At 38.0% G+C, this 16,296-nt stretch overlaps 1 protein-coding gene across 5 annotated transcripts in view; it reads left to right on the top strand.

The window, feature by feature from the left end:
• The first annotated feature begins 322 nt into the window (after nt 1-322).
• LOC126965647 (protein split ends-like) overlaps nt 323-16,296 on the top strand; it is a 30,371-nt gene continuing 14,397 nt past the window's right edge. For all 5 annotated transcript variants that reach the window (XM_050809323.1, XM_050809322.1, XM_050809320.1 and 2 more), the window contains exons 1-9: nt 323-499; nt 913-1,074; nt 1,708-1,853; nt 2,795-2,855; nt 3,349-3,520; nt 6,455-6,573; nt 10,164-10,420; nt 10,494-11,705; nt 13,067-16,292. In XM_050809323.1, coding sequence (XP_050665280.1) covers nt 961-1,074; nt 1,708-1,853; nt 2,795-2,855; nt 3,349-3,520; nt 6,455-6,573; nt 10,164-10,420; nt 10,494-11,705; nt 13,067-16,292 — 5,307 coding nt within the window. In that variant the 5' untranslated portion in view covers nt 323-499; nt 913-960. The remainder of the gene's footprint in view (nt 500-912; nt 1,075-1,707; nt 1,854-2,794; nt 2,856-3,348; nt 3,521-6,454; nt 6,574-10,163; nt 10,421-10,493; nt 11,706-13,066; nt 16,293-16,296) is intronic.

Below are 16,296 nucleotides of genomic sequence, written 5' to 3' on the forward strand. Positions count from 1 at the left end.
ATTAATTATGTTTTGACAAGTATTCTACAAGTTTTGTGTGAAACAAGTATAAGACTTGTTTCTTGGTGTAAACGAGGGGTTAGAGATATATTAGAGAATTTTCATTATTGTACATTTGTGTACAATATAAATTTTCTATGGTTTATTGTAATAAGTAAAGTAATAATAAATAAAAATTTGCGATACAACAATATTTATCTATATGATCTTTATTCTGTAGGTTCTAATTTCTATCACATTTCGGAACGCGATTATACGAACTTTTAATATTTTCCTACAGATGGCACTTTGTTGCGTCTTTCATCTTTGTGACGTCACAATATTGATTGTAAATGTAATGAGATGGAGATTGTCTTTTCAAGACGCCATCTTAAATAAAGTGAAATAGATAAGTTTTGGAAGTGTAGAATACAAAAAAAATCTAAAGTAATCAGCTTAATCGTTAATCTAACGATCATAGCAATTTTTAAATATAAAGAACTTAGTGAATCGGACCAAGGTATAAATATATTTCCGTGTCTATATTTTCATTTAGAAATAAAAATATAGTTTGTTATTTACCGTTTTATAGTGATATTATTATTACGGTGAGCTATCAAGGACCAAATTTTGTATGGAAATATATCTAGTGTGTAGTGTATTTTAATTTAGAATGTAATTAACTTGGTCGTTCATCCCTCGAACGTTACACGTCAATATAATTTAGAGGGCAGGGCTTAAAAAATCTTCCATCTTTAGTGCTGTGAAAGTGAATATTAGTTTCATTGATCCGTGAACTTAAGTGTTACAATACTGTAAGCGTAGCCTAATAAAAAAATAGCTATTTTAGTGTGACTGATAGTTTGGATAAAGATTGTAAGTGTAAAAACTGGTGATAGTGCAATTGTTCATGATAGTTTGTGGTGGTTGCAGTTGGTGGTCAGTAAGAGGGTGTTCTCCTGATGGTGTGTACATCGCAGCATGTCTGCACTCTCAACGCCGAGCGGCGGAGGCAATACGGCGCAGAGCAAGCCGACGTCCGGCAAGCAAAAGTATCAGAAATTGGACATCAATAGTCTGTATTGCGCCAATAGGGTATGTGACCTAGATAAACTAGTAGCATTTTTTACTTTTATCAATGCGCTTAGAATCCCAAGATTGTTGAATCTGTTGTCGCATTTATTAAACAGCAACATCTCATACTTAGTTATTAAATAAATCTGGAAGGCATAAAAGTAAAACTGACACTATATTTCCAAGCTGCTAAGAGTCAAAACAATTGCCTTAAATACAATCACAAGTTTCTCCAGACTCATCATAATATAAAAATAACAGATTTAACATAGTGCTTTCTGGCAAATTATGCTCACATTACATAATATTGTATTATAAATCTCCTAAACTATGACACCAATAAGGTGATAATGACATTGAGCTTGTTACCTTACTCATACCTTGACCTTCTGCTTTTGCAACTATCAAGATTTATAATAGGTTTTTGTTGTAGAATACTAGTTTTTCTTACAAAAACTATTTCTATTTATTGAATCTATAATATTGTATAGAAACATTGTCTGTCATTATTATCTTGGCAAAGCTTTGTTTGGGAAAGGTCAATGACCTTTTCTAGAATGTCTTAGATAACAATCTCGAACTATCATTTAAAAATATTACTTTGTATTTTAAACATTTCTGACTAACAACACTCAAATTAATTAACATTTTCAGAATGAAAATTCAGAACCTTCATCAGTAAAATCACAACTTAGCCGTAAACATGGAATGCAAAGTCTTGGTAAAGTACCTTCAGCTAGACGTCCACCTGCTAACTTACCTTCTCTGAAGACTGAAACTGGACAAGATCAAACTTCTAAGTAAGTATTTAAATTGAATTATTCATGTTTTACTGAAACTGTTCCATATTCAAATTCAAATTCAATAGGGTGTGGGTGGTAATCGCTTAACACCAGATGCTATTATCATTTCAAAAAAGTTATTCTTAGTGGTTTGTTGAATATTTAAAAAAAAAAAATCTTTAAATGTAATAAATTCATCTTTTTTACTATTAAGCTGTAAATTATCTTGTAACAAAAAAACTCAAACATCAAAGCAAATAATAGTTATGCAACTAAAGACACTGATAAAACACAGATATTTGCTAAGTATCTCAGAAAAATCAATGACATTATTTTGTTAGATGTTATGATCAGAGTTTGGGGTAGAAAAACATTTTAAATGTGTTTCTTTATTTTTCCAATAGAGTTCTATCAGTTCATAAGATTGTACTTAGAAAATAGGCACTTCTTCATGAAGCAAGGTAAAGTTGTTACACCATTATACATGCAGGTGTACCACAGGGCAGTGTTATGGACCCACACTATATCTTTACTACACTGAGAACCTCCCTACTGATGTAACTATAACAGGCACCTTTGCTGACAACATGGTAGTACAGTCATCAGATGAACATCTGGGAAAACCCCCTAAATGCTCCAAAATAGTCTTGACAGCATTGCAAATTTGGTTAGGGATTGGCATACTACAAACACAATAACACCTGTCCACCAAAGAACTTAATATTTATTAGTATTTAACATATATCAGAATAATAATAAGACATATTACTTTTCTCTGAATTTAATTATATGTTTTCATGACTATTTTATGTTATGCATCATATATTATTCTAAAGTTTATTAGGTATTTGCTATTTTGAAATTATTGCTCAGCAACTTACACATCTTCCATACTTTTCAAACTATTACTTTTATCCTGGAAACTTTTCTAGTTATTTTTTAAAAATATTTTTTTTCAGCGTAATCTCTAGTGTAACTGCCACTGTCACTACAGCAGCAACATGCACCCCACAAACAACAGTAAGTTGATATCAATCTTTATTGTGATATACTTGGATTATTAATGTAACATAATAAATACATTTTTCTTCAGCAATGATATATGAAACGAAAAAACATACTGTGTGATTACAAAAAACTTAATTCTGTGTTGATCACTTGTTTTAATAAAGTTCTATTGCAAATCTGTGTCTTTCTGTTAATTAGCATACAGTAATCTTTTGAAATTTGATAAATTTACTAGAGTTGAAGCTTGTCTGTAGATGACAGCTGACTTTGCGTTCTGTACCTTTAATTGTTCCTGACCACTTCAGTTTATGCTCTGGTTAACTGATTTAGTTAAACTCTAGCTAAACACTGTTTTCTTATAGAAAAAGATATACTCCATTTTAGATGTTGTTATTGTAATGTCACTGACATTGTTATAGTTGGTCACTGTCTAGCAAAACATGTGTCTAAGCCATGTTTAAATTAAGTTCTTGTAATAACACCAATAATAATATTTATTTATCAGAGCACAACAATGAGTGGTGTGATTGCGGGCAGCGCCTCAACAGGATGGGTGCCCCTACCACCCCCATCATCACCACACTTTCGTACAGAGTTCCCCTCATTAGAAGCTGCAGCACAACCTTCACTCCGCTCTTCAGATCACTCATCACCACAACTGCAACTCAGACCACAAAGTAAGTACATACAACACCATCATATTTTTATTATAAACTTGTGTTAAAAACTGGAATTAGATGTTTATACAAATATTAGCGGACCAGATTGTCCTGTACAGACATAAATTTGAAAATTTTATACATTTTTGAATAATCTGTAACAGTTTGGAGACCATTTTGTTGAAAATTTTAATAAAACATTTTCACAAAACCAAATGTCATTAAATGTACAGTTACTACACATTGACAATATAGTGATATTGTGTAAGTATGAGTATATTATGAGGAACAGAGAATGTAGATTATGTAAGTATTAAAAATAAAAACAATTGAAAAAAAAGTGCTTTGAAATAAGTGAACTATTTAAATAAATTTGGAGATTAGAATGATAGGTAATGTATTTACACCAGTACCTATGATAGGGACATTGAAATTAAAATGATATATTTTTCAAAATTCGTCACTGATCGCAGCACTGCCGTATTGAATACAAAATATTCCAATATCAAAGCCAATTTAACATAAAAATTGATTAAGTAAACATTTCCAGTGGACTGATTTGTGAATCTAAGACATTCTTGAATTCACAGGCACATACAACAAAATTTTTATTAAAATTGGTCAAGTCGTTTAGGAGGAGTTCACAATATACACATGGACAAAAGAATTAAATGTGGATTCAGTGGACTAAACACAAAAAAAACATCAAAATCGGTCCAGCTCTTTAGAAGTAGTGCAAAAAATTGTGAATTTAAAGCCTTCCCAAATTCACCTAAAGACCTTAAGAGGTCTTTAGGTGAATTGGTCCCTTGGGCCTGAGACTGAGTCCCTAGGGTAAGTACGAAAGGGTGTCGTAAGAAGCGACTACGGGCTTATTGAAAGTGGGAGTGTCACGCTGCCGTCTTATGACGTCAGCACAATCGGGCCAGACTCGCCGGGTTACCCCGCTCCACGCTTAATGTGGACTTCTGCAACATCAGGGGAATTCACTCCAATTTAAATGCGGTCCACCACCACCTTGAGACGGCGCAGCAGGCCTTGTGTTTCCTTACGGAGACGCAGATATCTCGACCTAGCGATACGTCATATTTAACGTACCTCGGGTACAAAATTGAGCATAATTTTTTGCATCATGGCGGCGTATGTGTGTACGTTACGGAGGATATCTGCTGTCGCCGCGGCGACAGACGGCGCGCCGTCTCGACAGACGGCGCGCCGTCTCGGCAATTTTGAGGGTAGGGACCTGTCTACTCTCTGGCTCCGCGTCGATTTAGAGGACCGCGTCCGCATCTATGCGTGTGTCTACAGGTCCCATAGTGGTAACGCAGAAACGGATCACCTCATGGGCTGCGTTCAAGCGGCATTTGATGACGTGCTTGCACAGATCCCCTCCGCTGAAATCGTAGTCTTGGGTGATTTCAACGGGCACAATGCCGAAAGGCTTGGATCACGTACCACAGACTACGCAAGGCGCTGGAGTGCCCCAAGGCTGTGTGCTATCTCCCACGCTGTTTCTTCTGCATGTCAAAGATATCTTGGACACCTCCAATATACATTGCTATGCAGACGACAGCACTGGTGATGCCGTATACACGGGCCATGCAGGTCTCTCTCGGGAAATCGTCGACCAGTGCCGGGAGAAACTTGTCTTCTATCAAGTCCTCTCTCGACACTTGGCGGAATGGGGTAAATTGAACCTTGTCTAATTTAACCCCCAGAAGACTCAAGTTTGCGCGTTTACCACTAAAAATACCCCATTTGCCGTATCACCTTCAAACAACACTTCCCTTAAAGCCTCGCCTAGTATCGGAATACTGGGTCTCGAAATCTCGAGCGATTGCCAATTCCGTGGCCATCTGGAGGGCAAAGCCAAATTGGCTTCGAAGAAGCTGGACGTCATTAATAGAGCACGGCAATACTTCAAGCCGGCCCACATTCTAGCGCTCTACAAAGCGCAGGTCCGGCCACACATGGAGTATTGCTGTCATCTCTGATCTGGCGCACCCCAGTATCAGCTCGATCCATTTGACCGCGTGCTACGCAGAGCAGCTCGAATTGTCGGGGACCCAGTGCTCTGTGAACGGCTGGATCACTTGGCGTTGCGTAGAGACGTCGCTTCATTGTGTTGTTTCTACCGCATTTATCACGGGTATTAGTGTTCCGAAGAGCTGTTTAAGCTGATTCCTGCCACCGAATTCCACCTTCGCACGACACGCCACAAATTAGGATATCATCCCCACCATCTGGATGTGTGGCGGTCCTCCACAGTGCGGTTTTCAAGGAGCTTTCTTGCTCGTACAACTAAGCTGTGGAATGAGCTTCCTTGTGCGGTGTTTCCGGGACGATACGACATGGGTACCTTCAAAAAAAGCGCGTACACCCTCCTTAAAGGCCGGCAACGCTCTTGTGATTCCTCTGGTGTTGCAAGAGAATGTGGGCGGCGGTGATCACTTAACACCAGGTGACCCGTACGCTCGTTTGTCCTCCTATTCGATAAAAAAAATTACAATATGCCCTGTGCTTACCCGGGCCATAAAAAAGCAGGCAAGTCCCAGGTCCAAGGGTGTCATAGAGGAGACCAGTGGGAGGCTTCTTTGCACAGGATGCTGCCTAGATTATGGGTACCACAATGACGTTTTTTTCTGCCGTGAAATAGTAATGTGTAAGGATTAATGTGTTTTGGTCTGAAGGAGGCTGTAGCTAGTGAAATTACTGGGCAAATGAGACTTAACATCTGTCTCAAGGTGACGAGCGCAGTTTTTGGGTTTTTCAATCATCCTGGGCGGCACTGCATTGTAACTGGCAGGGCGTATCAATTACCATCAGCTGATTGTCTCGGATTGTCATTAAAAAATGTTATAATATGTTCATTATTGTCATTAGCAAATGGTTAGAGGCTTATAAGTTAAAATAATACTTCTTATTAATAATACTTCTTCTAAAAAATTTTAGCGGAAGGCAGTTGGACGTCCGGTGGTACAGCCGGCGCTCGGCCGGAAACTACGTCGTCAACCGGCACCGCGCCGCCCGCACAGCAGACACCCGTCTACCGCGCCATTCTCCCGTCCTTCGTACGTATACATTACACTTTCACGAATGCTCTACTTTAATTACCATGTACTACTTGTTTACATTATCCGTCGAGCTGACGTCTATGATATCACATCTTTGCTTTGTTACGGTGTGCAAAACATGCATAACTAGGACATTATTTTATAACTAAACAACAATTTATGTTCTCAGTATAATAGGTCGATGTAAAATTGTTGTGTTGTAATGCGGGTTATTATTATTATAATCATGAAAAATCAATGACAGAATCTGGGTTAAGTAAAAAAGAACAATAGAAGTTACAGAACTATTAACAGCAAACCGTACTGACCAACAGGATGAAAGCGAGGGGGTGAAAGGGGAACTATTGGAAGTGTCACATTCCAGTGGGGTCCACAGATAATAAGGCCATGTGTAGTACATTTAAAATGGGAGAATAGTTGTTAACCAGATATTGTTATTTTTAATATATATATACATTAAGATGGTGCAAATGAGCAACATGCTCATGCAACCATATATGGTCGTCAGTAACACCAGAGGACATGAGATGCGTTGCTGGCCTCTAAGGTGGGAGTATTCCCTAAGTTGTATCGGTTCGGGAACACTGCAGCCAATAATTTATTCCACAAAGTGGCTGGGGGTGCCGTAACATGGCACGTTACGTTCGGGTGATTGTCTGACGCCAATCTGACATGCTAGTGCTTTCTGTAAGTATCCAAGAGCTGGCGGTTGATATTCATCTCTATAACATTGGAGAACATTGAGGTAATGGCAATGGAATAAGAGGAATGAAATGGAGTGGTAGTTGGACGAATCTGAGCATACACCTTAATAATATGTGCCTCATGAGTAGGAGAGCCAGAAAAGATGTAAGTAGGTAAAGACTGGCCCCAGTTCAAGATCACAATTCCGCAGCAGTATAGCTATCAGCTCCACATTTGTGATCATCAAAGATAAAACGTAGCTTTGACGAAATTTTAACGGCATGTATGTGACACACCACAGAGTAGGCAGTGGTGTGCACCTTGGTTATCCCTAAGAGTTGGACACAAATTAGAGAGCTCTGAAGATAGCCTTTAGCCTTTCTATTTCTCTAGTATATCACTCCTGACTGATATGAAAAATGATAAAATTTTAGAAACAATTAATAAACAAGGTGAAAAAAACCACAGTCATGATGGTTTTTACATCTATAATCACGTCTGAAACATTTAAATCTAGATTTTTTTTTATTTACTTTGTGATTCAACTTTTTTATGACTTTATAAGTTTATAGTGAGATCACATCTCTATTGGTTTTATGTATGCTAGGCATGATATTAAGCTGATTCAGAAAAAAGCAATTACATTTGTCAACATCTGATGTCTCTGTGATGAATAATATCTTTTAAATCTGAATACGACAATATACACACATCAAAAAAGTCCAAGCAACATGCATGATATTAAAAATTTACCATTTATATTCATTAATTTCTAAGTCTTCATTCACTCAAAGTGCATAGGTATGTAAACTTTTTGTTTTTGATGACATACTGGCTGGTTTGAAAAAAAAAATCGATTGTTTTGTTTTTTTCATAAAATTAAATGAAAGGGAATTTGTTTGAATTTAAGTGCGTTTTTATTGCTACGTTTAGTCTTGATTTTATAATTTTATCAACCATTTAAATAAAGTTAGCGACAAAATTGATTTGTTAGATATTCTATATGTCATGGAGCGACGTCATTTGATGGCAAATGAAATGCAAAGAGCTGTAGGGATTGTTGCAAGCGGGAAGTAATACATCTCAGGTATCTCGGCATTTTGGCATTCCTAGAAGTGTTATTTGTCGTCTTTGGCAGCGCTACAATAATACAAGGGAACCCGCTGAACAGCATTCAGGCTGTAAAAAGAGTACAACCACTCGGCAAGACCGGTACATACAACTGACTGCAAGACGCCAGCCGATGTTAACCGCGCGAGAGATACGTTTGAAGCTACAAAATTCAAGTGGTGTTGATGTAAGTCCCCAACTGCGAAATCGACTGCATGAGTACGGCCTACGAGCTCGACGCCCAATTAGATGCCCACCGAGACGTCACGATAATCGCGCTCGTCGAAATGAATGGTGTAGAGAACGCAGAACATGGACCCAGGAACAATAGGATAAAAATTATGTTTTACGATGAGTCGCGATTCGGGTTTAGCCCTGATACGAGAAGGGTGCGAGTGTACCGTCGGCCCGGAAATACTGAAAGGCTCAGGTGCATTCAGGAAGTTCATCCATACAGCGGCTCAACAGTTATGATATTTGCGGGTATTATGAAGAACAGGCGAACCGAGCTCGTTTTTGTAAATGGAAACATGAATGCTGAAAATTACGATGAGGATATTCTCAGACCTTATGTCCATCCATTTGCACAAACCTTTGGCTCCGATTTTACGTTAATGCATGACAATACTCGTTCACATACAGCTCGGCGAACCAGTCAATACTTGGCAACGGAGAACGTCCGGGTATTGCCCTGGCCTGCACAATCGCCAGACCTCAACCCCATCGAGCACGCATGGGACATGCTCCAGAGACGTGTTTTGAAGGACTTGGACGGAGTGACAACAGCTGAAGGATTTGAATCAATTCAATTGGGAGCGAATATCGCAAGATGACATAAACAGTCTCATTAATCCAATGGGGTTGAATAATCGTTCCCGACAAGTTTTGAATAGCAGAGAACGCCATACTTTGAATTAAATTATCCTATTATTTCACAATAAATTCATTTTCTTTAGAAATTTCATTTTGTTAAAAAATGTTTAGTTGCTTATGTACCTTAGTTTCTGCAGTATATTCTAATATTGTTAATTTCTGATATTAAAAGAACTTATAAAGACAACACCTGTTATTTTTACATCATAGGACCCTAAAATTATTATTGTAAAAACAAAATACAACGTTATAATGTGAAAAACCATCCTAAAATTTAAATTAGTACATGTTGCTTAGACTTTTTTGATGTGTGTATATGAAAAACATGGGTAGCTGTTAGGATTTTCTAACGTAGGATCTGCTTGTCATAATTTTTGGTACACCTGTGTAATTATTGTCTCCATTAATAAGTTTTATATTTTAGTAATTTAGATATGTACAAATTGAACATAATTTTATACGCAATGTGAGTGAACACTTAGGTTGTTTGTAACAGTAATGATTTCCCATCCTATTTTATACCCACACCAAAATCTTATTGAGATGCGGCAAAGCCAATAATATGCTTTAATTCTAAACTAGGTAACTTGAAATGTCTATAAGTGCTATCGTAAATGATTACAAATTTGATTGCACTTCCTGTAATTTTTAAAATAAAATGTAACTATATGAAAAAAGTGTTGTAACAGTTGCCTCAATTTTACATTATTAACTTTACATTAATAATTAAATACTCTAACAAACATGTTTAAATCATTAAATTTCATTAAGAATCGGTTCTATTAAAATTAGCGCAATGGCAATAAACATTCAGCTGTTTTCAAATTTCTTTTTTAAACTAAGTTATGTTAAACAACTTATTTAGGTCCATCTGCCGCTTATACATAGACACTATTCAATAAAAACAATTTTATTTTTAGCTGATGAAAGGTAGCAATGGTAGTGGGCTTGGTTTGGGAACATTGACCACACTTCGTGACAATAGAAGCAGTATGAGTGGAAATACTGGCCCCAATAGTGGCAATGCTGGACCTAGACCAGCCCCAAGGTCGTCGAATACGTCTCGAGCTGCAGATGTTCTTACGGCGAGACCTATCCTTCGTGATGATCAAATATCTTCACTTGACGACATATCGCGTGATGCTGGATGGGCACAAAACGATGATATAGATTATGAGTAAGTTTGATGTGATGTACAACAAATTAATATTATAATAACTGTTTGATTAATACTATCTTGTTTATTTTAGCCAAAAATTGGACTTTTCTGATGGTGAATCACCTGCACCTACTAAAGCAAACACAAAGAATAATAACAATAACAGAGGCACAGCTGAGGTTGACCGAATGGATTCAAAAGTTCAAGATCCAGGGGATGAGGATCAACTGTGGGCAGAAAGGAGACAGAAAAATAATAATGAAGTAGCACAAGCTGTTGCTAGAGCGCGTCAACTCAAAGAGGAAGAACAAAGGCGTCAAATGCGAGATACATCTGCGCCGCAACAGTCTTTCAAGGATTCACGAGACAGAGGAGGGGAGAGAAAAGATCGTGAAAGGAATGACAATAGAGAACTTGACTCTCGAGAAAAGGATAGAGTTGATAATAGAGACATTGATCACAGAGAAAAAGATCGAATCGAACGAGACAGGGATTTAAGAGATAAGGAACACTCTGATAATAGAGACCGCAACCGTGTAGACAGGCAACACTTTGACAACAGGGACAGAGATCGAGACCGTGATCGACAGGTGGACAATAGAAATAGAAATGAAAATTGGGATCGTCAAGATGATAAAGAAAGAGATATGCGGGACAGAGATAGAGATCGTAATGATAATAGAGATCGCGCCGACAACCGCGATAGAGATCGCAATGATAACAGGGACCGTTGCGATAATCGTGACCGGAATGATAATCGCGACCGGAATGATAATCGCGATCGGAATGATAATCGCGATCGCAACGATAATCGTGACCGCAGCGATAATCGCGACCGCGCAGATAATCGCGAACGTACAGAGAATCGCGAACGTACAGATAATCGCGAACGTACAGATAATCGCGAACGTACAGATAATCGCGAACGTACAGATAATCGCGAACGCACTGACAACCGCGAACGCACTGATAATCGGGACCGTACGGACAATCGCGACCGTAATGAGCGTGAAAGATTTGATCGCGAAAGAGATCGTAATGATCGTGACCGCGAAAGAGATAGAAACGATCGTGATTTCCGTGATCGAGAAAGGGATTATGGACGTGAGCGTGACCAAAACAATCAAGGATTTGCTAAAGTATACCAAGGGAACATTCCTCCCCGATTCTTAAGGCAGCAACAAAATAGGCAACAGGAGGAGCAAACTAAGGGTTGGGCATTTACAGGAAAACCGGCCCCGCGGCGACAGGAGCCTCCATCATATAATGCTCCTAGACACAATGGACGACGTTCATATTCTAGGTAAATCATTTTCTTTACTTTTATTATAATTAATAAAATAGTCCTTGAAACGCTAGTGTTTATAGTACCTAGCACTTGACAAAGGTCAATGTAAAAACAAAAATTTAAATATTTTTATTCAAAATAGCAAATGAAATCACCTATTGAAATTCAAAAATTACCACCCATTCGACAACGTATGCCTCAGACCTGAGAAGAACAGGCGCAATTTTTTTCATAAAAATATTGTTACAATGTAATATTATTCAGTAAAATTTATAATTTAATAGTCTGAGTATGGCTGCTCCGTTCTCAATGTGTGGGATATCATTTAGAAAATCATTTATTAAGCAAAGTTTTTTAACAATTCTTTTGAATTTCGTAATAACATTTTTTGGACTCTTGTTTCAAACGACAGTAATCGCCTATTGAAGATGTTTTTTTTATAGCTTCAGAAGTTTTTATATTCGCACTGATTTAATCAGCTGTTTTGATAGCGTAAATATTACGGAACCCTGTGTATTAAGAAGTTCAGCTTATAAAAGTAATCATTTAAATACATATATTAATATAAGTCACGACAAATACTTAACTGGGTAATTACAAATATTTATAAAAATAACCAAGTACTGTTGTAATCACTAATTGGACGAGGCTTGTTTATTTTAACATGGTGTTATTAACAGTCTTTTTTCCAAAAATGTCTCAATCACTCTCAGTTATGGTTTCAAAACTGAAGGTGTGTTCTGTTGACTAATCGTGAAGATTCTATAAAACATTAACTCGGTAATTGTGTTTTTAAAAAGGTTACTTGACAGTAAAAAGAATGTGTTCTTCAGTTAATATTTTTTTGTAATTTTTGTTGCACCAAACACAGTTGTTTAGATTTTACCACCCAATTCATTTTTCAGTTTTAACCAGCTAAAAGCTCCTAGTCCTTAGTATTTTTTTAAAATAAGCGACATTGTCCTATATGATATATTCCTTTCTTGAGATAGAGATCTTTTACTACCAGACAGGAGTTATTAAATTATTAGTTCATTACTACAGAAGTTACAAAGAACGCAGATATATCCATCCACATGTTTCGTAGTCATATCGTTTCGATTATCGTCTGCGTTAAGTTAGTTTGAGTGCCGCGATCGAGTTTCTGTATTATTGTATTTGTCATCCACATTTGCCACTATTGGGCATTGTTCATTCAAAATGTGTTATGTTACTTTTGAAAAATGCCGACACTATTCAATTGCTTCAGTTCCTAGAGGCTCCCCGAAAATATTATGTATTACTTTACAAGCGAGATAATATTTTTTTAAATTTTTAACATTGGAACCTGAAAATTAAAATTTTAAACTCAAAATATATGAAATACTTATTTACAGAGATTACTCAGATCGTGAAGATGAGGTTAGGAGGGATAAAGATGGACCTCAATGGAGGTCGGAAATGCAAGATTATGAAAGATCTGGTAGAGACTTTGACAGATCGTCTTCAAAAGATTATAGTGAATATAAGGACAAACGTAATGAGACTGATCGAAAGACTTTTGAAAGTTCAGTAGAAAGTAGCAGGACAGCAGCTGATAAATTAACTGAAGTTTTCGAAAGAAAAAGTATGGGTCTTATTGAACCTTTTGCCGCACCAGATTCGTCTGCACTGATAAGAAACACCGAGAGGCGGATAAGTCCGCCTTCAAATACATCACAGAGAGAATCAGTTGAAAAAGATTTTGGAAAAACATCGTGGGCAGAGGCTTCTCAACACGAGACAAGTAATAATGAGCCCCTCAAAACTTCCATAGAGAATGTTACTCAGAACATTGAAAATGAACCTATAGTTAAAGAAGCTAAATTTACAACAGACTTGAATGAAAAGTCACAATCTGTTCCTTTAGTACACACTCCTCAAATCCAAAATGTTACACAAGATTCGAATTTAATTTGTAATACTTTTGATAAGAATATTATAACAACACAACAACCTACATTAAATAATTATGCTAATGTTCCTAATACACACCACTATGTTTCTAATCTGCAAACTAATAATACTAACTCTCATTCTTCCCTTCAAAAATCCTTTCCTGAGAATCATTCTTTTGCTAAGTCTGTTCAATCACCTCCCCCTAATAATGAAGTTCTACCAATTACACCTTTGCTAGAACAAAACCTTACATCTGAAGTTATATCTCAACTAAATGTTAAACAGAGTATACCAAATACTGAAAAACAACATAATTTGGAGACAGAATCTACCATATTCATTTGTAATGCTGATGCCACATCTAGCAAGGCGGCTGATGCTCGACCTGTTGAATGTGTTCAAGGAGATTCACATAAAGTATTAAGCATGGATGATACAAAGAACGAAATAATCAGTAGTGAACATAATAAAGTTTTGGGCAAAGATCCAGTTGAAAGAAAATCTAGTGGATCTGGATCTGAAAAAAAGAGTAGGGGTTTTGGAACCAGTGGTTATAATGTGTTTAATAGAGGATGGGGGCAAAGAGAAACCAGAGGACGGCGTTCGCATCGCGCTTCTCGGTCAAACAACAGAGCTAGTGAGTCTGATGGATCAACTGACGCTGATCGTAAAGAACGTCGAAGGGCGCCTAGAAGCCCTCGAGGCCCAAAAAAACAAGAAAGGGCTGACGAACTTATTACACAACCCTCAGAACAGGGACATACACCAAGTAGCACCTCAGATGGTATGGAAAACAGAGAACCATTTGCGCCCCGTGGACAACCTTCCCGTCGCGGAAGAGGTGGTTTTCAAGGTACTTCACGACCACCTGCCCCAGCTAAGAGAGTCACAGGATATGGCCCACCAAATACTAAGAGTCCATTCAGTCAAGCAAATAGAGTTAAGGATAACGAAAATGTTAATGAAAATATCCCTGAAGATAAGAGCAACAATAAACAACACGCAAATGCATCAGGTAAAGGTCGTGATAGACGTTCGAAAGGGCACAGTGGAGAGGACGAAAATTGGGAAACTACTTCTGAACATTCCGAAGGCGGTACAGGAATACGCCGCTCTGTTTCTGGTAGACAGCCTGGACAATCGCAAAGAGGACCAAATCGAAATCAGAACTTAGGAAACAGACAAAATAATGGCCGAACTTCACACGGTGCACCTAAAAGTGAAGGCTTAGGAGACAAAGGTGCTGATCTAACAGAAGCTTTTAAAGATATAAAAATTTCTACGGTCAACAAAGAAGAAGATACTATTGATGATGGATTTCAAGAAGTGCGCAATAAAAAGACCTCTAAAGACATACGGGGTGCTTCAGGCAATGCAAAAGAAGAAAACCATTCAAAACAACGATCGCGATCTAACCAAGGTAGTGGGAGAAATGGATCGTCCACCCGAAATTCTGTTGACAAATCAAATACTCGTGGATCAGCACCAGTATCTACTAAAACTAACGCACAATATGATAGACCACGCACAGCAAATTTACCACCACGGTTCGTTAAACAAAGACAAAAGCAACAAATGGGTTTAGCATCAAATAGTTTTGCACCAGATACTGGTGCTGCTCCACCACCCCCTTCAGTTAATGCTTGGGACAAGCCTATTGCACAGTCTTTACGCGGAGCTGTTGAAGAGCCTGTAGAACGTATTGTAGATATGAAGTCAAATCAATCAAGTCAAAGGAGTACTCCAGCCGATACAACAGCAACAGAAGTATGTAAGAATATAGCAGGACCAGCAGTAAATGTTCCTGAATCTACTGGTGTATTGGATGGTTCAACACCACCGGTAGAAACAATTATTTTTGAAAACACTAATTATAAAACTCCTCCTGCAGAAGCATTAAAGTCAAAATATCAGCCAAGTGCAAATTCCGTAAAATCTCATGAAGAAGTCTCAAGTGAGATAGATTCAAGAGCTCTTCAATATAATGGCGACGTTCGGTCCCGACCACGATCCATTCAGGAAATAATTGATTCAGGGAGGCCAGTTTCTGAGGCAGAAGGTACATTAGGTATTCCAATGTCATTTGAGACTTCGCAGAAATCAGAAGACTCTTCAGATATGAAATTGGATTTCGCATTTGACTCGGATCTTGGACAGCTCACAGAAGACAAATCTGCCAAATCTCTTGGCTTGCCTCGCGGTGTGCATATGAGCACTTCAAATACTATTTCTCCATTGGCAGCAGATCTTAATCAAAAAATTGCCAGTGTGAAAAAAGTATGGGAGATGCCAGCAGTTGTGGAAGGTAGTGAGGAGTTACCGTTTGCTGGATTTGAAGAAAACAATACCGACACAGGAGCTCCACCAAATGTTTGCAAAGTAAAGCCAACACAACAGCTTCAGTCACCGCCACCTCAACATTACAACCATGTTAGCTACCAAGGAGGTTATGGTGGCTTGTCAGTTCCCTCTCCACCTGCCGTTTTGTTTAACTCCACTCAACAAATACTGGGTTCGTCGCAACAACTGCAACAACAAGGTGGTTTATACGGACCTTTCCTAGACCAGACCAGAGGCCAATTCGGTGGGTTTCCTGCGACACCCTACGGCGCTGGGTCAGCAACCCCATATAACTACCAACCACCACCAGACATGTTTCAGAGCCTTCCAAATCAATACCGAATGGTAA

The sequence above is a fragment of the Leptidea sinapis genome, chromosome 8, assembly GCF_905404315.1.
Source record: "Leptidea sinapis chromosome 8, ilLepSina1.1, whole genome shotgun sequence".
Lineage (NCBI taxonomy): Eukaryota > Metazoa > Arthropoda > Insecta > Lepidoptera > Pieridae > Leptidea > Leptidea sinapis.